Genomic DNA, 22,875 nt, shown 5'->3' on the forward strand with positions numbered 1-22,875 from the left:
CCGGAACTTTCCGGACGGCAAAGAAAGATGGCGAAAAAAGATTGAAATCACTCTCTCTCTAAAGAATTCTAGAGAGATAAGAGAGAGGATTCTCAGTTTTCCAATTTAATTTTTGATAGAAAAATATCTCAACTAAAAAAATATAATAAAAAATCTAATTAATAATCGGTTCATATAAAACCTTTAACTAAATTATTATTGAAAATCACATTTAAGTACAAATTTTAACAAAAAATCCCTTTATTTATAATTTCACTTAAATATTTCTTGTTTAATCGATATTTTGTGACAAAGTTTATTAAAAATCTGTAAAAAAATTTCTTTTTTCAAAATTGCTGATTTCAATTTAAAAATTCCAAAATCCTATAACCGTCATCCATTATCGTATTTGTATTTAATTTTATATTCATTTAGTTACTAAAACTATACATGAATTTCTTTGTTTTCATTGTTTTATGTAATATATATAATGCCATATCTTCATTATATTGATGCTACTCTAATTTAATAATGAAATCAAAGTATGGAACAACATTATTAGCTTTTAGAAAGGAATTAGAGCACGATTACTAAGACAAAATTAAAAACTTGTTAGCTGATCACTAATAATGATATGTTTGTGTCAGGAGGGGGTTGGCTCAGGAATTCTTTTCCCAAGTGTTTTTTTCTCATAATCCTTCCACAAATTAAAGGAGAAACATCTCTGGCTCAAAACCTTGTATCTTTTGTTAATTTCCCTTCTTTTCCCGTTTTTGACTGTTAAGATTCATTAACAACATGGATTTGGGTTAACGGAACTAGGGGTGGACATTCAGGTAAGCGGGTCGGGTTCAGATAAAACCCGATCGGATACGGGTCTTTCAGGTAATCGGTTCCGATATTTTTGCCGAGCCCTAAATGGGACTTATGCCAACTTAGCAAAAAAGAAAGAAAAAAAAGTTTTGATCTCAATGTCATAGGAAGGTACTGAACCAAGACTCACTCGTTCAAGGAGAAAACTCTTAAACGATACAAACATCATATTGTTGGCCTAGCAAATATTATATGCAAGAGGTTATAACTATCATATCCACCATCCACCATCACAAGATTTAAATACTACTAAGCCCCTAACCCCCCAAAAAATAAACATGTTAAAGCTAATTCTGAGTGAAAGGCTCCCAACAAAAGACTGTAGTGCATAAAAAACTAAGTGGCTAAAAACGCCTAACGCTGCTTTTTAGGATGCATACATAACCCAAAAGCATAGAGAGAAAGAGAGAGAGAGAGAGAAGTGGTGTTTTAGTTGTGGAGGTAATTGCAGGATGCTCCTTTCCGACAATGTCCATTTTCGCGGAAGAACTTGCATACTCTTTGTCCCTTGAAGTTGTTCTGCTGCCCACCTGACTGCCTGTTCCAACCATACCCAGAATCTCCATTCTGGCTCTGTTGTTGGTTTCCCCAGTAACCGGCTTGGTTCCCTCCTGACCCTCCGCTTGGGATCGCTGTCTGATTTTGAGTTCCCCAATTTTGATTACTGTTTCCAGACTGAATCCCTTGACCTGGTTGCATCCATCCCGAGCCCGTAGTACCCGCTTGAGCTTGAACTTGAGACTGGGATTGAGATTGAGGGTGGCCTGTTGGGCCCCATCCTGGATTTGGATAAGCTTGTGTTTGTCCTTGGACAGGCGCGACCCAGCCAGAATGAGTGATTCCTTGCACAGTTGAGGGAACAGAAGATCCACCCCAATTTACATTCACTCCAGTTTGAGCAGGACCAACCCATCCCATGTTTGGATTTACAGTCCCTTGACCCCAGCTGCTGTTCTGGTTTGCTGGAGCCTGAGGTTGTGCTGAGTTTTGGTTGTTGTTCACCATGTTCATACCCCACTGGGCCTGAGCCTGAGCATTCGGTTGGCTTGGAACTGCAACCTTCCAAGAATCAGATGGAGGAAATCCTGGTTGACTCTGTGAGGGGAGAACACTAGGAGATGGGGTGCCATAAGACGTAGAGTTATTCTGAGAAGAGGGAGTGTTGCTTCCTCCATGATCTGTCTGCATGCTCCCCCAGCTTTGCTTTCCACCTGCTGGTGTTGGAGAATGAAGAGTCGCAGAGTGATTAACAGAAACGTTGATCGGATCTGGTGTTGGAATAGGGTAAGTTTGAGGCTGTAGAGCACCAGCAGAATTTACAACCACAGGGATATCTATCCTAGAAGTTTGACTCTGTCCAGATTGTGCTACTGAATAATTCATCGACTGATTAGCTGACTGTGGAGATGGCTTGGTTGGAGACCATCTGCTCTCAAAATTTCGCCTTTTTGCTGTTGGAGTTGTGATTTGATTTGGAGTAGGGGATGGAAGACTACCACCTTGACTCCAAGTATCTTGGGAATTCCTAGGAATCTCAATGGTTGTTGGAGCAATCCTAGCAGCAAAACCTAAATTGGGTTCAGATTGGCTTGATTGACCAGAAAAAGCTGCTACCTGAGCTTTCATATAGCTATTATCCACCGCCTGGGTTTGCTTCTGAAATAGTCCAGCCAATGCATCAGTCAGTAGAACAGAGTCCAACGGTGACTCATTTGCTTTCCAGATTTCCAACTTAGCAGGGAAGTACCCAGTGTTGTTCCATTTACGGAGCTGCGCCATCGAAAAAGGTCCTTGAACTTTACCAGATGGGTCCTTGTAATGCCATATTTTCTCTGAATCATTTGACTTGGGAACAGGCTGCGAAACAACAGCAGGAGGTGCCATTGAAATTTCAGAGGCAATCCTAGGAGATAATTCTGGTGGTGCAATAGCACGAGAACTTCTGGCAGGAGTTTCAGGAATTGAAACAGATCTTGGCTTCTCAGAGCCTAAAGATGGTTGCACTTCTCTTTCTCTAGCTGAAGTCCACATACTATCACTAACCTTGTCGTCAGAACTACCAAGATAATCCCCTCTCCCAGTAGAACCTCTACCAGAATAACTTCTGCTTAACTCACGATTTGCACTTGTATTTGAGTAGTTACTTGTGCCAGTCCATGATTCATTGGAACTAAATCCTCCTTTTCGTGGAGATATTGGATCTCTTCCTCTTCTGTTAAAGCTACTGCTTCGCGGCCTCAGTTGTTTCTCTAGATGTATTAAAACCACCAAACATCAAAAGAATTAGAAAATATACCAAACAAAAGATAAACAAACTTCAAGTTTTAGTTTAGTTGCAACTAAAAAGTTGAAATCATAGAAGAAACCTTTTTCCTTTTCTTCTTTTTCATCTTCATCTTCCGATTCACAATCTGGATCCATTTTGGGATCAGCATGTATTTCTGGAATTTCTTCTAGCCTGCGCTGCCGTTCCTCTGGAGATTTTAACAGTTGCAGTTTCTCAACACATTCTCGCAGCGTAAGCATAGTTAAGGAATAACGAAGTGAATAAAAAGAAGGAAACTATATGCTTTCTGCCACTACAAATAGATTCAATGCTCTTTCCCTGAAGTACAAAAACATGCACAGAGAGGAGCATTTCCAAAGCATGGGAAATCATTATTTTTGACAAGAACTTGAAAGTTTCAACAGATAAGGATATTCTTTTCTGCGGCCCATGTCACTAGCACGATCACGCAAATGACTGAAACGTAGGATCTCTGCTTCCAGCAACTGCATTCATTTAAGTAATAACTTCAGTACTGAAGCAGACATACATTTTTTTTTTATACATTTCTTAAATACTATCATGATAGCTTTGCAATATTAAGAAACCTGAGAACCCAAAACCTAATAGAGACGATAAAACTAGAATCATGCACATTCCCTAGACAGATAATACAGTTATTTTCCGTCTCCCAGACCAGCAAGCTCAATTACCATACATATAATAATGAAAAAATTAGAGACAGGAAAATGCGTCAGCAGGAAAAAACGCAACTTACGTTTTTGACTCTCACTTCCTGCAGTGCAATGGCCTTTTCTTGTATATCACCCTAAAAAAACATTGACATTAGAATACCAGAAATGCAAAACACCATGGTCCACAGATTTTTAGACATAATCAAATGCAAGAGTTCAAGTTATATGAAGCATACCACTGTCAGCCTGTTTATTAATCCACATTTTATGCTCTGCTTAAGACGCTTGCATTCATCCTGAAATTATTGCATAAAGTTATAGGTTAAACATATAGCACCCTTGAACAATTACTTCGTACTAACCACAGCCTCCATGGCTTGTCAATATATGCAAGTGCAATAGAAAATACTATGTTAGGACCAAAAAAAGAGAACATGTTTTCTCATTTCCAGTGACAAAAAAGGACATTGGATATCAGCAGTACGTCACCTCAGTGAAATCTTGATTTGATATAATGTCAATGGATATCACTTCCGTTTTGTCCAAGTTCAATATCTCAAGTACATAGTCTGTTGTTTTTTTGCCAACTTTATAAGGTTCAGGAGCTTTGCTTGTGCCTGTGTTTCAAACAAAAAGAGATCTTAGTCACCCATTGTATCAACCATATTGACTTAGTCTGTAAAATAGAAAACTAAACATACCAACAACTTGAACCAGTCGATATAAATCTTGCTTTTGATTTCCAGATATCCTTAACCTAACAAATGCACTAGCAACTTTTTCTTCGAATGCTGTAGAATCTTCAAGTAGATCTTCCACCAAGCTCCGCCTTAAGTATATCAAATTAATGTTGTGCATATCAACAGCAGCAAAATCATCAAGATTAGATTGACGTCCTTTCCTGACATTTTTTTTGCGTGTTTTACGTTTCTTATCCTTCCCACTTTTGACTGGATGGTCCAAGTTTTCATCAACATCCACATGATTAGGTTCTTCTGTATCAACTATGTCACCTTGAATATCATCTGCCTGATTTTGCTCTTTTTTCAGAAAATGAGAGTCAAGAAGATTTAACATCTCAAAGTGTCCAACATGTGATTTGCCGAACAAATTCTGAAGCCTGGAGTCGCAGATAACCTGGCTTTTACGACGGGGATCACGAAGATTGTATCTTTTTATATAAGCCAGTAGGAGAGTCTGTACTTCTAACATAGGTAAGAAAGATCTGTCACCACGTCTCATGTGCACGACCAGATCCAAAAGTTCCTTGGAAGCCCACTCCATAGTTTCATCTGACAAATTCTTATCGCCTGATGATAGGATTTTCTCAGCAGAACCAGACTTTGATCGACTCCTGGTCTTCCTCTTTTTTGGAGAACTATCTGAATCTGATCCTCCATCAGTAACATAGTCAGTCTCACTGGCTGTTCCCTGTTTGCTAGCATTGGTCTCATGTCCTTTCAGTGGCCTCTTAGCCTGATCAAGTTCCTCTGGACTTAAAGATAGCTGGGTTTTCAAATCAATCCAGTAATCCTTAAAGAGATATTCCCAGCTGGTCTTGTCATTAAAATCCAACTGCGCCTGTAAAAGACAAAACGACGTAAGAAAGAGATCAGAAAAATAAAAAACTGTCATTCAAATAACAAAGTGGAAACTAAGGCAGAAGTGAAAATAAACTCATAATTTATTAGTGACATTACATAGTAAAAGAAAGAAATGTAAGGTTATCATGCATCAACTAGGTTGAAAGAGAATCAACAGAAGATTGATCATCAGACTTATCACAACATGTTTAATGAGAGAAACAGGAAATATAAGATCATGAGCTACTGCAACATGAGCAGTTTATCAGCTCATTGTTACAAGAAAAGAAAACATTTCGGTAAGCAAAAAAAAACTACAAGAGTATGTCAGGCATACCGGCTCCTTTTCCTGCTGTTTTCTTTCTATCAACTTGACTGTCTCCATGCATGTCTCACACAAACCCTTATTACCTCTGATGCAAAAGAAGACAGCATCCTTGGCACATCCCTTGCATAATGAAAACATACATGTATAACACAAGTACGTTGCAGTTTTCTCACATTTGCTACATAGGTGCCATCCTACTCATAAAAATGAAGCATTATGTTAGGTTCTATTAGAAAGACATGGAAATGATGAAAGCTCACGGAATACATACATACACAGAGAGAGGTAACCAAACAAAAGTATGACCATGCACAGAGAGAAACTTAAAAATACAGCATAACCGAAGCAGAATGCCAATTAATTCTAGTTTAAAGAAATTAGGGGAAATAATCCCTCAAACAGTGTACTATTTTAAAAGTTTAAAACATGTATTCTAAAATATGAGGGACAGTACTATACTAAGAGACTGTACAGTGTTTTTTGGGCTCCTGCATCTCAATAGTTTGTGGAATTGAACAACATCTGTACCAAAAAAAATCTGATCCATTTGCTATAAATGCAAGAATCATTTACAATTCGGTGCAGCATGAAAATAGCTTAGAGATAACCATTAATTGGTGCCTAGAAGATCGTGAAAAATTAATCTTTCTCATTAATATCAATATGTTATGTTACCAAGTTTAAATGGTGTAGATTTCTGGTATGATAAAACTGGATGATGTCACCACGCCAACCCATAGTCAAGGAAAGAAAACTACCAAAGTATTTAAAAGTATCAATGCCAGTGTATTTACTTTTATAGTTTATTTAAATAAACGACATAGCAGATCCCACTGCTGCTATTTGGTATTTACACTGAACAACGGAGAATCAACTAAAAGCTACCATTGACAAGTTCTTGTGGAATCTCAAAGAGTCATGACTGTACACAAAAAAGGGTGAGCATAGCCTTGATGATAATCAGACTTATCCATTTCACAAACAATCCAACATCTGTCACTGCCTGTGTAGCATTGGACAGTGGTACAACAGGCCTGAGACTAAAGTAAGAATCAATAAGGAACAACACGAAAATCAAAGATGATGTGAAAAGCAATAGAAAAATGCCTTTGACATAACTTTCAACTAAAGGTTCAAACTAATAATTTGAGAGCAAATACTTAAAAAGACAAACTGCAAGCCAGGAACTCAAACAAAAGAAGAAAGAAGAAGCTTAAATTACAAAGAATTGTTATAAATGTCATAATCCGGAAGTCAGATAAAAAAACATATGCTGTCATGATTTTCTAGGGAAGTACAGTTAAAAGACACTCTAAATACCTATAGTAAACAATATTCACCACTACATACACTAGTGAAAGAAAATATGTGCTTAGCAGATGATGTATCATGTTTTTCCAAACTATAGTTCACTGATTTAATTTAAGCAGACACCTACTGAGAGAATAACAGAAAAAACTTACCACAGTTCCATTTACCCTTTGTCTGGAAGAAAGCCTCATCTCGATCTACACAGGAAGGGTGGTACGCTTTTGTGCATCCCCTGCAAGCCAACAGGATCATACATTAATAAAATTTATCATATGTTAAAGGGAAGGGACCATAAGCAAGAAGGAGAAGGACCAACAGCAAAGTCACAGAAACTACAAATGAAAGTTCACCTGCGGTCACAAAGGACAAGATCACCCCCATCAAAGCACATAAAACAAACATCTTCCTCTTTCTTCTTTCCTGTCCCTTTGACTGTCTTTGTATTTCTCCCCCGTTTCCTCTTTCCTCCAGCACTCTTATTTTCTTCCTCAACTTCCTCAGGCTCTTCATCAGCCATAACACTGTCCTCCTGTGTCTCTGTCATCTCTTCTTGACTTTCCCTTCCCTCTTCAATATCAGCTACTGAGGAGTCTCCATGCGTTTTCACATCTTCCGCAACATCAGTCATCTCATCATCTTTCTCCTGATCCTCATCTTCAATCCTTGTGTCTGTTTCTTCTGACACTTCAGCAATTTTTGTTCTGTCTACTTTACCCAAAACAGTCTCCTTCTGTGTCTCTGTCACTCCCATATCTTCATGATCTTCCCTTCCCTCCTCAATATCAGCTACTGAGGAATCTCTATGGTTTTCCACATCCTCCGCCAAATCAGTCATATTGTCATCTTTCTCCTGATCCTCATCTTTGATCATTGTCTCCGTTACTTCCGACATTTCAGAAATCTTGGTTTCATCTACTTGAGCCAGTTCCTTAGACAGTTCTTGGTTTTCTTCTCGAATTTCCTCCAAATCAACTGTCTGCCCTGCTTCTTCCGCACCACCCACCCCATCGCCTTCTTTCTCTATCCCAACACCGTAATTAACATCTGTGTCTACTTCTTCTGTAGCCTCTGGTACATGTATGTCCAGTGATTTACCAGCTTCTGAATCCTTGTCAACATCTTCTTTGACATCATCCATAACAGTTTCCTTATCATTACTTGTTTCCCCAGTAAACTGAGTAACAACAGCTGATGATATAACAGTTTTGTCGGACATCTCAGTAGCCACGTCATGCACCTCTAGGCGCATAGTTTCTATCTCTAATTCAGTAGTACTATCAACCTTTTCTTCCTCCTTAGATTTCTTCAATACCTGTATATCCATTTCATCTTCTGTAACATCCACACCTTCTTTTGCATCTCCATCTGTCAGATCTTTAGCTCCTTCACCTATTTGCAACTCTTTCACTGGCTCTTCATCTAAAAATCCATTTCCTGATTCGTCTAACCCTTTATCTTGAGAGGAAATTTCCGTAAACCCAGCCACGCAAGCTACCTCTTTATCATCAGGAATTTCAATTGCATTAACCAAGGAAGCAGCTTGCGCTGTGGTTTCCTCCTCTATCACATCTACCTTTTCCTTTTTAGACTCTAAATCACTCTCTATCTCCTCACCACCCATACTTCCACAAACTATCTGTTCACCTACCTCTCTATTTTCCTCATCATTCAAAGAATCAACTCCGTTTACCTCACAAACCGAGAGCTCATGTGATGAAGGTTCTTCTTCCATGGAAACTTCTTTGTTTTCCTCAAGCCTATCTCCTGACAAATTAGCTTCAGCTACAAAATCCTCTTCTTTGACGATTGAAGCCCCAGCTTCCTCTTCTCTTCCTTCCCCAACCACCGAAGACGATTTCAGAGGAACCTCCTCCACCGCCGCAGCGTCACCGCCAACAGAATCAATCTCCTGAATATTAAAAGCTGCATTTTCTTCTCCTCCTCCATCTACCGAGGAAACGACATCAACAGGAATCCCCCTTTCACTGATCTCAGGGACGGAATTCAAAAGCGCACCTTCTCCTTGCTCCGGCGGCACGAGCTCCGACACAGCGGCGGACGAATTTACATCCGTAACTCCTTCCTCTCCAACAGACGAATCAACGCATGTTGCCGTGAGATTAGGTTCGTTGGAAACATGAACACATTCAGAATTATCTTTAATCGACTCCAGAGAAGCTCTCTCAGAATCAGAATCCATGAGCGAGAAAAAGGGATCAGTTTCTTCGTCTTCTTCGTCTTCTACAACACTCGTCCATAAAAATCTCAAAGGGAGATATTAGAAAACAAAAAACGAGAAAACCCTAAGAGATCTGAAAGCTTTTTAGGCTTAGGGTTTTGAGGATGATTTTGTTTTTCGGTGATAAATTTTTGTCTAAATGGATCAAACTGTTTTTTTTTTTTAACAAAGAAAAAAAAGACTGAAAGAGGTAGGAGAGGACAAGAACATTTTCAGGTGAAGCAATTCTTGTTACAAGATATTATATTAAGTTTTCTTCATATCACAATTGGTGCCTGTAGGTCAGATGGTTTATCTGTATTGTGTTAAAATGACTGTGTCCCGGGTTCAAGTCTTAACAATAGTTTTTTTCCTTTGTTTTTTGTGTGTGTTTATTCTTTATACTAAAGAAGAATCCAGAGGATAAACTGAAAATGGTTTTTACAAACATCATTTTGTACATGATTTCACCCTGAACATATTAGTCAAAATTTGCATTTACTAATTTCTCAATTTAATATGTCACATTCTCATTTTTCTTTGAATTCTTTCTATTTTTTTTTTAGTTATTTGTCAAAATTCCCCCATAAAATTAAACCTAAGACGGCGGAGTGAACGACGGCGGAGACAGAAAAGATGAGAGAGATCGAAACTGAAAACCTATAAATACTATTTTTTTATTAGAATCATCATTGAATTTCTTTCATTAAATTCAATAAACGAGATAATGTCTCAATAATTTTGATAAAAAGTTTTACCCTAAACCTTATACACTAAAACTATATGGGGTTTATGTTGGTTTAAACTAGCACATTAGATATATAAACTCTATAAGGAGACCTATGTCAACCAAAAAAGATATAACACACCTACAGATTCGTTGGCGTTTTAGACTCTTGATGTCATTCAAAAGGAATTTAATCACTTCCTTCAGTGTTGATTTAAGTTTTTTCTTAAAGTTCCATAGTTCTGGAGTTGGGTACTTACCACATGCATTATACTCATCCATATCCTTGATTGTTATTTTTAAAGTATTATGCACATCTTCTCCCCATTTTTCTTTAAGCTTCTTCAGGGGCTCATACTCTTCGTTAACCAGATCCTATAACCATAATCATCTCAAACTATTACAATATTACTGCTAACTCACAACCAGTTGCACCAACATATGGAATATGGATACAAGTATCAACATTCACATAATCACAGGTTACTACTCCTACATATTTACCTAAAACAGTGGTCTAGAAAGTGTATGAATGACCAAACACTTTTCAAAGTCAAAATGACGTCAACGTAAATCATAAATCAGGGATATAAACACTCTTAAAATGGGATGAGACAGCAGGAAAGACACATATTTGATTTGTCCTTGGTTCCTTTATGTTTGAATGGATGCCATGATGAATCCTTGAGATTCTCCTTCTATGTAAAGCAAAGGATGGTAGCTTTAACCAGAGCTTCATTTTCAGAATGTCTCAACTTGCAAACATTCATGAAGAGGTTTAAAATCAATTTTCTCCAAATTTTTTTATCATGTTATTGATATTGTATGGATACTCAACAATCCAGTCAAACTCGGAAAAAAAGTACTTAAATATTCAAATTAAAACTAACATAGGCCAAAATTAATCACACATAGATAATTCCAACTTTGGTTCTTGTTAAAGACAGTATGTATTATCTTAGAAAACCTATTGCGGTAAGTTTTTGTGAATTTTATTAGTATCCACAACAGTCATAGTCCTCTTAACCTTATCAAATGAGAATTCATCTTCACTCCATCCCCATCAAATAAATTTATTGTCAACTGAAGTATTCAACAAACTAGAGTGTTTGATCATGTTTACAGCACTTCAGATGCGAAAAAGAGAATAACTTCTTAGGAACTTTGTTATCAAATGCTATATAATGGAAAAATGCAAGTGTTTTTTTTTTTGTTAAAAGAAAAATGCAAGTGTGTAAACATGAGGGAACATTGTTATCAAATGCTATCATCATCATCTCCTAAATGTTTTATCACTTGGAATTTGCCTTTTAGCTCTTGAATCTCCATCTCCAATTTCTGTCTGATGTCATGCTTAATGATCTTGGTTTAGTTATTACTCTTACCTTTCAACATTTCTGATTTTCTTATAAAAAAATTGATATGTACCTTCTAAAAATCCTTCTTAATATTTTTTTATTTATATAACCTTTTTCACCTATTATTTTATATGTACTATTGTGACAAACATAAACACGGTTATGTTATATAAAAAAAAGTGAACTTTCTTCTCAAGTTCTAAAACTTCTAATATTTACTTTCTTCTTATATACATATATAAATTGTATTATGTATGTATTTTTTCTATTTACAATGAAAATATTAGGAATTTTTTTTTAGTTTTTTTTTCTTTTTGTCGGCCAAGTTTCGTATTAATTATTAAAGCCCAATAAAGGGTATTACATATGCTGGTGAAAAAGTCCGATCTCTTACCATTTACAACTTTGATTTAAATCTAAGGTCCAGCTTAACCCACCCAAATTTAAAGATAAGGTTAAGAAAATAAAGTGCCACGTAGCAGACACATGTCTAACGTGAGATGAAGAGATGTTGAAACACAACGGCGCCGGTTGATCCACGATCCACCTTGCTCCGGCGGTCGGGCTTGGTCAAATCAACACCATGTGCTTCTTCCACAGTATTCGCCGGCTCTTAGTAACTGAAGACTCCATGCCATTAAGAATTTTTTAAGAGAGAAAAAAGGGAGAAAACTTTTTAAGAATTTTTTTAAAAATTATAACCCAAAATGTTGACATAAAAATTAGAGAATATGTACTAGATAACTATGAATTGTAAAAGAATTAACAAAATAGCTACGGTGTCAGAGTACACCCTCTTTCTTCACTTGCAATTACCTTTTTACCCATTTTCGTATTTTATATATATTACATGTTATTTTCCAAAAATTTACAGAACACTTAGAATCATCTCATCTCTCTTTATTCCACCACCACAACCACCACATCTTCCACCATCTCATCCACCCGATCTCTTTTTCGATAAATCTAGGCTGCCAAATGTTATTTATATTGATAAATCATCTCTCCCTCAATTTGCAGAAGATTTGTCATTTTATTTTATTCGATTTTGATTCTTTTTTGGAATCTCCGTCGTTATGTTTTTTTTTTTAAATTTGTTTTATTTTCTTTTATACCACGCTACTTTTTCGAATTACACGTGATAATTGGAAATCTCTCTTTGTCAATATGCTACTTTTTTATATAACACACTAGCTTCTGCCCCGCACATACGTGCATATTTCATATTTTTTTAAAATGATATAGATTATTTTGTTGTTTTGGTCGTATATATAAATTTAGATCTTACGTATGTGTAGGATAATATGTGTAGATATTTATTTGGTATAATACTCATAATTTGAATTCATATCATTTTGGTGTTTTATTTGGTTTCAATTGAGTGTAGATAAAATGAGTGAGTAGATTAGTCATGTCCCGTCTCTTTGCCTATCTTGAAATTTCTCATCACATAATTATTTCATTTAAATTAATTACCTATCTGAGAATGGTTAAAATTTAGTTCAACGTATGAGAGAACGGAAAATGAATTTAGATTGAATATCCGTACCCGTACTTAAAACGTTTGTACAGGGTTATATTTGAACACATATTTATTTGGTATAATATTCTTGATTAACTTACGAATTTTGTTTTCTAATTCGTATTTATAGATATAAAAAAACATTATTCACTTGATTATGAAAGAACACATAAACATGATATTATACTTAAACATGATATTACACAAAAACATTATTTGTGTTCGATTTTTTAACTGGAATTTAAATAGAACACATTAAAACTAAAATAAAATTTACAATTTTATACGTTGCAGATAGAAAATTGATTATGTGGATACATACATACATATCTACACAAATTAATGTCATACATACATATCTACACAAATTAATGTCATACATACATATATATACACCTTACGCTATACTGTATGTGTGGATGGGATACACAAATCTACTAAACAATTACAAACTGTTTTCCTCTATATTTGAATATATTTGAAGTCTAAACACAGACAATTATCTTTAATACTAAATAATGACAATTACACCGATTAATTAAAATTAGATTGATTAAAATCAATCACGTCAGAGAGACCTAAAACCCGACCTAATTTTATATTACAAAGTGGAATCAAGAGCTTATAAAAATCTATTTGCTTATATTCTTCCCTGACATTGTTAGATCAACAACAACAGGAACACGAATTATGGTAGTCGTTTTAATCATGGACATTTTAAAACAATGTTTTGTTGCGCGGTAATTTTTCATTAATTTAGCGATTGTAAAGTTCTACATTTGTCATAATTTTAAAAATTCAAAACGAATTCGTAATATACAGCTCATTAAGCTCACTAATATATTTTGGATTAGTTGTTAAATTACTATATTACCCATATAAAAATTCATTTAATTAGTTTTAAATTACCCCTCAAACGTTGTAGTTCACACAATGCTTCCCAATTAATAGTATAGATTATTTATTAGAATCATATGTAATTTCTTCTAAAAGCATGATTTAAATGTTAAAACTTTCTCAAATCTATTATTTTATTTTCGTATAAGTTTACTCCTGGTTCAACTTTTCAAATGAAACGATATTTTGTTTATATAACATGCTATTTATTTAAAAATGTACGTTATAAAAAATGTCACTTTTTATAAATATCGTGTTATTTTAACATGTTTCATGCGATTTACTAAAAAACATCAAATATATCTGCATAAACTTACTTTTAGTTCAACTTGCAAGGATAGTTTTGTACTTTCTTATACCATCATATAATTATTTATTTATAGAAAAACTGACAATGATTAGTTATTCAATTTTTTTCAATTCTATAGTTAGTTTCTAATATTACCCTAAACATTATCCCCAAATAGATGTGCACATGGAAACGTGGTCCGTAATTTAACCATAAAATCCGAACCTTTAAAGATTTAGTTCCAAATATGCCTCTTTTTTTACGCTCGGTCCAAAATTGTCCTCCCCAAAACTCAGATGGAAAAGAGCCACAAAATCAGGATTCTATGTGTCACGTGTGTGTGTTTGTGAATTGTGGTGTCATATTCTACGGCTAACAACCACATCCTTCACTTATATTCTTGATCCAACGTCGTTACCTTCAATTTGCATTACCCAAATTGTCTTTGACTCTTTGCATAGAATACTCATTGTTTTTTATTCCAGAAGCTCTTCAATAGTCCAAAGGGATTTACAAATGCATTTAGCCTATATTCGGAAAAAGACTTATAACAGCTCATTGACATGGTTTAACAGATTGCTCATTGTTAATTTAGTGAATGATGATAAATGATAATATTATTAAATTTTGCTAAGAGTTTGTCTTATTACAAGAAAATAACTTAAAACTTTAAAACTGAACTTAAAGACAAATAAGAACTAGGATCGTAATCAATCGTACGGTGAAGATCAAAGACAGAGGATGTTGTCAAGTCTCTCTCAATCAACCGAAATAAGACCAATTCTCATCTTTGCCCTTGCCGCCGCCACCAGCTGCAGCTTCATCGCAGTAGTAAACGCCAAGGTTATTGACCGCTGCGGTGAGAGCGTTTGTTGACGTTTCCATGGAAAGATAAGGCATGTTGTTGAATGACTTAGCAAGACACGATGCGACTACTAGTTTGTCGTTCCCCTTATCACCACAAGCTTTGTTGTTGTTGTTCCTCGGCTCCTCGGCTCGGTGTTTAAGAGTCTGAAACATGAGCTCAGGCTCATGCTGCATTGCTCTGAGGACATCTGCAGAGGATTGGCCCATCACAGCACGGGTCACTGCGAATCCGTGAGGTCCATCGCTCTGCAATACGCGAACCACGCTTGGTCCACCGAACAGATTGTGGACTCCACCGAGAGCTTCCTCATAAGCTCCACCTAGGAACATTCCCAAATAGTACCGCCCACCGCTGCAGCCATTGTTGTCCATCTCGTGCAATGGCAAGCTCGATTCTCCGCCTATGAACTTGTTGATCTTTCCGTCGCTGTCACACGTCAAATCCGATAAGATCCCTCTCGCGGCAGGCCTTTGGTCAAGTTTATGGATTGGAACAATAGGAAACAGCTGATCAATCCCCCAGAAATCAGGAATCGAAGTGAAAACCGATAGATTGACATGGTAAGTAAGAACCGGATCCGATGCACCAATCGCCTTAATCACCCACTCGCATAATCCATCAACACCAGCTAACTGTTCAATGCCCAAGGAACCTTCTTTGAACCCTTCAACACATCTCTGCTTCAGCTGATCAACATAAAGCAAGCAGCTTTCACGATCACCACGCATAGCAGCACCATAAAGATTCTCGTAATCACCTCGAACTTCCTCAGAGTACCCTTCAAGCATAAACTGATGATCAGTAGGGGTCTCATGTTGTTGACCAGCTGAGACAGCTTCAAAGATCAACACCGAGTGATGAGACACAATGGCTCGACCGCTCTCGCTGCAAATCACCGGATGCTTCACAGACTTCTGATCACAAACAAACCTAACCGAAGCCACAACAGCTGCAGCATACTCCTCGAGACTATAAGCAACAGAGAGATCCGACTCCCCCGATTTAGACCCGTCGTAATCAATCCCCAACCCACCACCAATATCAATCACCTTCATATGAGCACCAAGACGGACAAGCTCACAGTAAAGCTGCGCAGCCTCAGCCACACCGTCGGAAAGCAAAGCCGTGGACGGAATCTGTGAACCAATGTGAAAATGCAGAAGCTGGAGACAATCAAGCATACCAACTTGACTCAGCTTCCTCACCACACGAAGAATCTGAACCGTAGTCAAACCAAACTTCCCCTTCTCACCAGAAGTAGAACCAAAATGACCAGAATGTTTAGTTCTAAGCTTAGCTCTTAACCCAATAACAGGCCTAACATTCATCTTCTGGCTCAAATCAATAACCAAATCAAGCTCTTCTTCTTGCTCAAGAACAATAACAGTATTCAATTCAAGTTTCCTCCCAAACAAAGCCAATGAGATATACTCAGAGTCTTTAAAACCATTACACACAAGAAAAGCTTCAGGATTACCTTTACACAAACAACTCATAGCAAGAAGAATCTCAGGCTTGGAACCAGCTTCTAAACCGAATCGAAAACCGGATCCGAATTCGACAATATCTTCGATGATAAACCGATCTTGATTACATTTCACAGGATACACACCTTGGTAATGAGAATCATATCCTTGACTCTGAATCGCGTAATCAAACGCGGATTGAAGACACTCAAGACGATTCTTCAGAACATCAGGGAAACGAACAATAAGCGGAAGCTGTAATCCTAAACCACTCGGATCTGTAACTTTCTTCACAACTTTCATCAGATCGATGTCTTGGTGAGGTAAAGTGTTTGAGCCATGAGGACGAACAGAGATGTTCCCGGAGGAATTCGCTGCGAAATACGGAGCTCCCCATCCGTCGATACGGTAAAGAGAGGAGGAGAGGGACGGAGACCAATGGCAGGAACCGTCAACAACGGCGGTGGAAACAGACGACGGTGTAAAGATACTGGAAAAGGTATCGATGGGAGTATCAACAAAAGCTAGAGCAGGCATCTTCTTCTTCTTCAACGAACGGTTACAAATGAATTCAAAATTTGTGGATTCAAATTTTCAACAAACAAAAAAAATGGAGAAAATGAATCTGTGAGTTTGTTAGATTTGGGGGAATTTGAAACCCGCCGAGGCGAAGAGCCTCGGGGCTAACCCCCTCAGAAGGAAGCAGGAGGTGAATCTATCACCACCGTGAAACCCGCCTTTTACGACCCGACCCGACCCGAAACTCTCCACGATTAACGTTCAGAAGAAAGCTTTTTTAAAAATTTTGGTTAAAAACGGAAAAAAACAAATGAAGTTTCCAAATCTGTATTCAACAACAAAACTTTTCCCTGAAAGAAAATGAGAATGAGAATTTTCTCGAGAAAATAGAGGATTGAGAATTTTCTCGGGAAAGTTTCAGGGAAGAGAGACGTGAAAGAAGAGAGAGATGGTGAGAAATGCATGAAGGAGGAAGGTTCGTTATATAGGGGAGAGTGGTGGCTGGTGGGAGAGAAGGTGAGATTCGGATGAGGTTGGATTTTGGGCTTGGGCCCTATTTTGTGATTCTCTACCTTTTTAATATTTTACTTAAATAATAATAATTAGATATTAACCGCCTATATTTTTATTAAATAAAAAATAATTGAATATTTTTTAGAATGATTTCTTGAAACATTTTAAAGTTTCAATTCTTTAAAATAAAAAATCCGAGTAAAATCAGATAACTATTTTAATTTTGGACGCCTGATAAATCAAGCTTCCTGCTCATTCGTAATTAGAATCATTTTGGTCCTTTTATAATATGGGTCTGAACCATTGTAACAGATAGATATTTGAATATTCAGTATATTTTGCTTCAGTTTAGGAAATCTTTGATGACTTGTCTTTAGATTCAATAAGCCTTTTAATCTAGATATTAACTTGCAGTATACCGCAGGTAGGCTTATATTTTAGTTCAACTAAAAACTTTTATTGTAAAGATGATTTAAAAGTATATGATATTATTTTATTTGATTTTAAATGTATAGTAAACTGTGAGTTGTATATATTTTGTTGATATTATCTATATTGTTTAGTGTTTAAGATTATACACTTGTAGCTTGATTTTTAATTTAAGAGTTTCACCTGTAGTATACCATCTTGTATTAATATCGATCTAAACCCGTCAATTCTAGGATTTTTCAGCTTGTATTAAAAATTGAATCACATCTAATATGTTATTACTTATTGTAGTATATAAGATTATAAATTTTCAATATAATATGTATAAAATTGAATATAAATATTTCAAATTATGACATGTTACTCAGTAGAAAGTTTTCTTAAATCTATTTTTCACCCGTTATAATATTTTTTCATGTATTGAACAATTTATATTCGTTTTTAAAAATTTAAATTATGGCATATGCGAAAAAACTCTAATTATTTTTCTATAATGATGATATTATTTTTCGGCAAAAATAGAATCATATAAAGATGAGAAGTGAACTATAGTAATTAAGAAAAAATTAATATTATAATTTAGATATCAAATCTAATTTGTTGATTTTAATTGGTTACTTTTTTGGGAATTAATAATGTATTTCGTTTTTCTAATTAAATTAAATTAATTAAAATTTAGATATCAAATCTTTTATGTTGATTTTGATTGGTTATTATTTTTGAAAATTAATAATGTATTTCGTTTTTTAATTAAATTTAATTAATTAAATTAGTATTTGACTTTTTAATCCTCAAAGAGATAAAATAATTTACTCTTTAAAATTTTATTTCTAATGGCATACCTATGTAATTACTTACAAAAATTAAGGTTACATTTAAAATGTACTTCCCAAATAATATAATAGGATAACCTGTATTTGTTTTTTCTTTGACATTTTTTTCTTCGTTTGAAAAAAGAAATTTATGTTTGACCAAATAATGATTATTCATACTTCATAGCCACCGGAATCTTATTTCATGTTTTCAACTATTCAACCCAAATTCCTAATTGTGAACATATAAAACATTATGGATAACAAATATATATATCGCTAAAAATATTTTAAAAGGTGGATACTATATTTATAACAAGCCATCAAACTAACAAATATTAATTTTCTTTTTTTCAGCTCTACTAAATTCCTAAATTAACATGTTTCATACATACATATATATATAATATTAGTTTATATATAATTATTAATTATATTAAGATTTACAATATTGATTTGCATATGCTACTATAACATTAACTATGAGATTTACATATAAATGATTTTTTTTATTGAGATATCAATGTTTTTTTAGAATTTATTATAGAAGGTAGCCTGACTCATATAGATAAAGATCTCAAAAGATATTTGAGTCGTTTATTTTATTTTTATGAAAGTAGTAAAAGTTTATATATGGAGGTTTGGAGAAAAAAAAACGAAGAAGTGCAAAATTGGCCTTTAGTCTTTAGATATGAAAAGGTGACATTAGTATTTGTGGGTGCAAATTGAGGAGAAAAAAAAAAACCTTGAATATTAAGCATTTGATGATGGTTTGTTACTTTTGGATTTCATTGGTAATGAGTATTAAACATAACCAGTGGAAGTTCGATGCCACCTCAACAGAAATTTATAGGTGGTGTATTAGAATTTGGAAAAAATGTCAATTAATCCTCCAATTTTCAAAAAATGGCCATTTTATACATCAACTTCGTATGCGGCCGTTTAAAACATGAACTAAACGTTGACTAATTTTTAAAACATGATCATTCGTTAACCAGGCCAAAACAGACATGCCGTTATCAGTCATTAACGGAACTTTTAACGTCCGTTATCATCCGTTAACGACTTTATTAGTCAAGTTTCAAATTGTGGCCATTTTAAATATCAACTTCATATGTGGCCATTTAAAACATGAACTAAACGTTGACTGCCAATTAAGACATGAAAAATTCATTGACCAGGCCAAAATAAACATGTTGTTATCATTCATTAAAAGAACTTATAACATTCCTTATCACTTGTTAACGACTCTATTAGTATCCCTAAAACGATTTTGTTTTGAGAATAATCAAAAGAAAATCAGGATTGTTTTCTAAATGAAAATCCCAACTCTCCAAATCTATTTCTACAACCGCCCAAACAAGATGAACAATCTTATAATGGGTCTTTAATTTGCTTCCATGATTCCTTTTAAAATTTAAAACAAATATATAAACGAAAACACCTTTATTTGCTTCCAATTACTGGCACTGCGATTATCTCTATATCAAACTATGTTCTTGGGTTCTGCTTAAAACTTTTTGATATGGAGATTTCATATGGGATTTTTTTTATGTTCTTTCGATTATTCTCAAACGACGTCGTTTTGGACAGATTAACAGTCATTAACGGGTAATAACGGGTTTCTAGGTTCTACTGATAAAGACATGTCTATTTTGGCCTGGTCAATGAATTTTTCATGTCTTAAATGGCAGTCAACGTTTAGTTCATGTTTTAAATGGCCACATATGAAGTTGATGTTTAAAATGGCCACAATTTGAAACTTGACTAATAAAGTTAACGGATGATAACGGACGTTAGAAGTTTCGTTAATGACTGATAACGGCATGTCTGTTTTGGCCTGCTCAACTAATGATCATGTTTTAAAAATTAGTCAACGTTTAGTTCATGTTTTAAACGGCCGCATATGAAGTTGATGTATAAAATGACCATTTTTTGAAAGTTGGAGGATTAAATGACATTTTTCCCATTAGAATTTAGAATTAGTATGACACATGCAAAGTTTACCGATTATTTACCGGTTTTCATTTTGAACCAAATTCTGGTGAATCATGGTGACCAAAATTGTATGAATATGTTCTATATATATCTTAGAAGACTGATTATGATTGGGTCTTGGAAGATATATACACCAATACGGTTGCTAGGAAATAACTTATCTTGTGTATTGCAACGTAAATGATCAACTTGTGATAATGAATTGAATGGAGTTATGATAAGGTTCCTCTGAAAAACAATATGGTAAACTGAAGTAGAAATAACAAATGCATACGAACTCTTAGATCAAAGGATAGAAGAACTAAGACCATCTCTATCAACGGTTTCTCATTGAAAAACTGTCCAATATAAAAAATAAAATATAATAAAAAAATATGAAAGAGAGTGGAGAGAATCTCTCAAGCGAAAAACTCTGAAAAACCCATAAAAATACGTGTATATCAACTATTAGGTAAATTTTATTTTATAATTAAAAATTTAGTTATAAAACTAATATTTATTAAAATATTAGTTTTTTCTTTGAAAAACTCAAAGGATATCTCGATGAAATCCGAAAAGATAATGACTAACACAATTACATAAGCATAAACTGTTTTATTCTTGAAAACTCGTAGACCGCAACATACTCTGAAAAAATTAAAAGATGAACAGTATGACAACATGAAAAACATACGTAAACGCTGATCAAGTTTTTTAATTCCTTAGTGGAGGTAACTAGCTATGCCTTCAAAGTTTGCAGTCAGCCGTACATTGTGATCTGCTATTGTAGCACCTATTCCTAGGGTTGGCCCCGATACAACAAGCACAAGTGAGTTTTTTGTCTTTATTGTTGCAATTCACTGGCATGCAAACTGGTTTCATTGCCTTGTTCGATTCAACACTTTTTCCATTTTCACCTATACAAAAAGAAGTAACACAATCATTTGGAAAAATACAGATTATGAAAATATGATTATGTGACTGTAGAGGTGATGATGATTAAAAGTAAAATAAAATATATATGCATACATTCATGAAGAGGAAAGAAAGAAATCAGGATGATACAAAGGATTAAAAACCGTGATGAAGACATTGTTGTGATATTTTTTACGAAGCAAATACGTTTTGTTTTCTTGATGGTTAAAATTTCTATATCAAGTAAGGCTTTATATATCTTGAAATATATAATTAGTGGTTTTTGTTATATGGTGATCCATAAAAAAAGGTAGATTTTGTTTGACTAGTTTTAATTTGTTTTCTTTACTATTACGTGCTAATAGTATGGTTAACGTTTCCTTACTTACTTTTGAAACTAGATTTTAATATATAGCATACCGTGGGATGATTTGTATATATAAAAGTTTGTAAATTGTATATGTTTATAAAATATTTATGTTTTACAGTTATAATTTTTATTAAATAATGGTATACCACAAGTTACGGACAATTGTTAATAAATTGAGGATTTAACCGGTATTAAAACGATATGTTAATATTGTTTTAAATTTTATAAATATTGATTTAAACCCGTCCGCCACATAATCCCCTTCCGATATAACATGTTCCGTAACTTCTTAATCTGTCCCATGATTTCTTTTTTTTAAAATAGTGATTTTTAAATTTAAATTATCATTTATCATAGATTAAAGTTTGTAAATTGTATCATTCTCTGAGATATTTATATTGTATGGTTTACAATTGTTATTATAAGTAACATTATACCACATAACATTTTTTGGTTTTATACAATCTTTTTTAAATCAGACTTATTTGATATATCTAATATTGAAGGTGTAAAAATTTTTTTTAAGGATTTAAGCCGTATTGAAGCAAGAAATTAATGATATTTTAATTGTTATTAATGTTGATTCAAAAATCTGTCCCGTCAAATCTTTCTTTTATTAATGTTGATATTTTTATGATATGATTTTGAATCATTGTCTATAATATTTTAAACGATCTAGAGGACGTTAACCCACCTATTTTCGTCAATTGGGTAATGTCCGTTTTTAAAATTTCGAATCACAAAATATGTAGAAGAAAAAAGCTTGAGATTTTTTAAAAAACTTAATATATTATACGATGATTTAAAATAGTTAAAAAATTAAACAAAGATTATCGGAGATTCATAATTTTAAATCTTAACCAAATCTTCTAAATATCTAATTGTTAATTATCGAAATATCCGTTGTAAGAGTTTTAAAAACGGGTTTAGGTACGAGTTTTATTTGAACCGAACCCAACA

At 34.5% G+C, this 22,875-nt stretch overlaps 4 protein-coding genes across 5 annotated transcripts; all 4 read right to left on the reverse strand.

The window, feature by feature from the left end:
* Nucleotides 1-857: 857 nt before the first annotated feature.
* NERD (GW repeat- and PHD finger-containing protein NERD) lies at nucleotides 858-9,437 on the reverse strand. Of its 2 annotated transcripts, none has more exons than NM_001335477.1 (10): nucleotides 7,386-9,437; nucleotides 7,188-7,267; nucleotides 5,734-5,918; nucleotides 4,515-5,394; nucleotides 4,303-4,430; nucleotides 4,050-4,109; nucleotides 3,897-3,947; nucleotides 3,554-3,624; nucleotides 3,219-3,370; nucleotides 858-3,101 (listed from the first exon to the last, which is right to left on the reverse strand). In NM_001335477.1, the coding sequence occupies exons 1-10, from the start codon at nucleotides 9,233-9,235 to the stop codon at nucleotides 1,282-1,284; spliced, it is 5,277 nt and encodes a 1,758-aa protein (NP_001324854.1). In that variant the 5' UTR covers nucleotides 9,236-9,437; the 3' UTR covers nucleotides 858-1,281. The 2 variants fall into 2 exon arrangements, with proteins under 2 accessions (NP_001324854.1, NP_179241.4); NM_127202.5 differs by having other exon boundaries at nucleotides 957-3,101; nucleotides 3,219-3,389; nucleotides 3,528-3,624; nucleotides 7,386-9,358.
* A 575-nt stretch (nucleotides 9,438-10,012) lies between these two features.
* On the reverse strand, nucleotides 10,013-11,994 carry AT2G16490 (XH domain-containing protein; the record flags this gene model as incomplete). Its single annotated transcript, NM_127203.1, has 5 exons — nucleotides 11,703-11,994; nucleotides 11,246-11,342; nucleotides 10,576-10,730; nucleotides 10,081-10,355; nucleotides 10,013-10,058 (listed from the first exon to the last, which is right to left on the reverse strand). Exons 2-5 carry the CDS (start codon nucleotides 11,307-11,309, stop codon nucleotides 10,013-10,015), a joined length of 540 nt encoding a protein of 179 aa, NP_179242.1. The 5' UTR covers nucleotides 11,310-11,342; nucleotides 11,703-11,994.
* A 2,532-nt stretch (nucleotides 11,995-14,526) lies between these two features.
* On the reverse strand, nucleotides 14,527-17,443 carry ADC1 (arginine decarboxylase 1). Its single transcript, NM_127204.3, has one exon. It carries the CDS (start codon nucleotides 16,915-16,917, stop codon nucleotides 14,809-14,811), a length of 2,109 nt encoding a protein of 702 aa, NP_179243.1. The 5' UTR covers nucleotides 16,918-17,443; the 3' UTR covers nucleotides 14,527-14,808.
* Nucleotides 17,444-20,851: 3,408 nt separating this feature from the next.
* Nucleotides 20,852-21,783, reverse strand: AT2G16505 (maternally expressed family protein). The gene is made up of 2 exons (NM_001084428.2): nucleotides 21,660-21,783; nucleotides 20,852-21,547 (listed from the first exon to the last, which is right to left on the reverse strand). The coding sequence occupies exons 1-2, from the start codon at nucleotides 21,721-21,723 to the stop codon at nucleotides 21,378-21,380; spliced, it is 234 nt and encodes a 77-aa protein (NP_001077897.1). The 5' UTR covers nucleotides 21,724-21,783; the 3' UTR covers nucleotides 20,852-21,377.
* Between the last annotated feature and the right edge of the window lie 1,092 nt (nucleotides 21,784-22,875).

This window comes from Arabidopsis thaliana, chromosome 2, assembly GCF_000001735.4.
Source record: "Arabidopsis thaliana chromosome 2, partial sequence".
Taxonomy (NCBI): Eukaryota; Viridiplantae; Streptophyta; class Magnoliopsida; order Brassicales; family Brassicaceae; genus Arabidopsis; species Arabidopsis thaliana.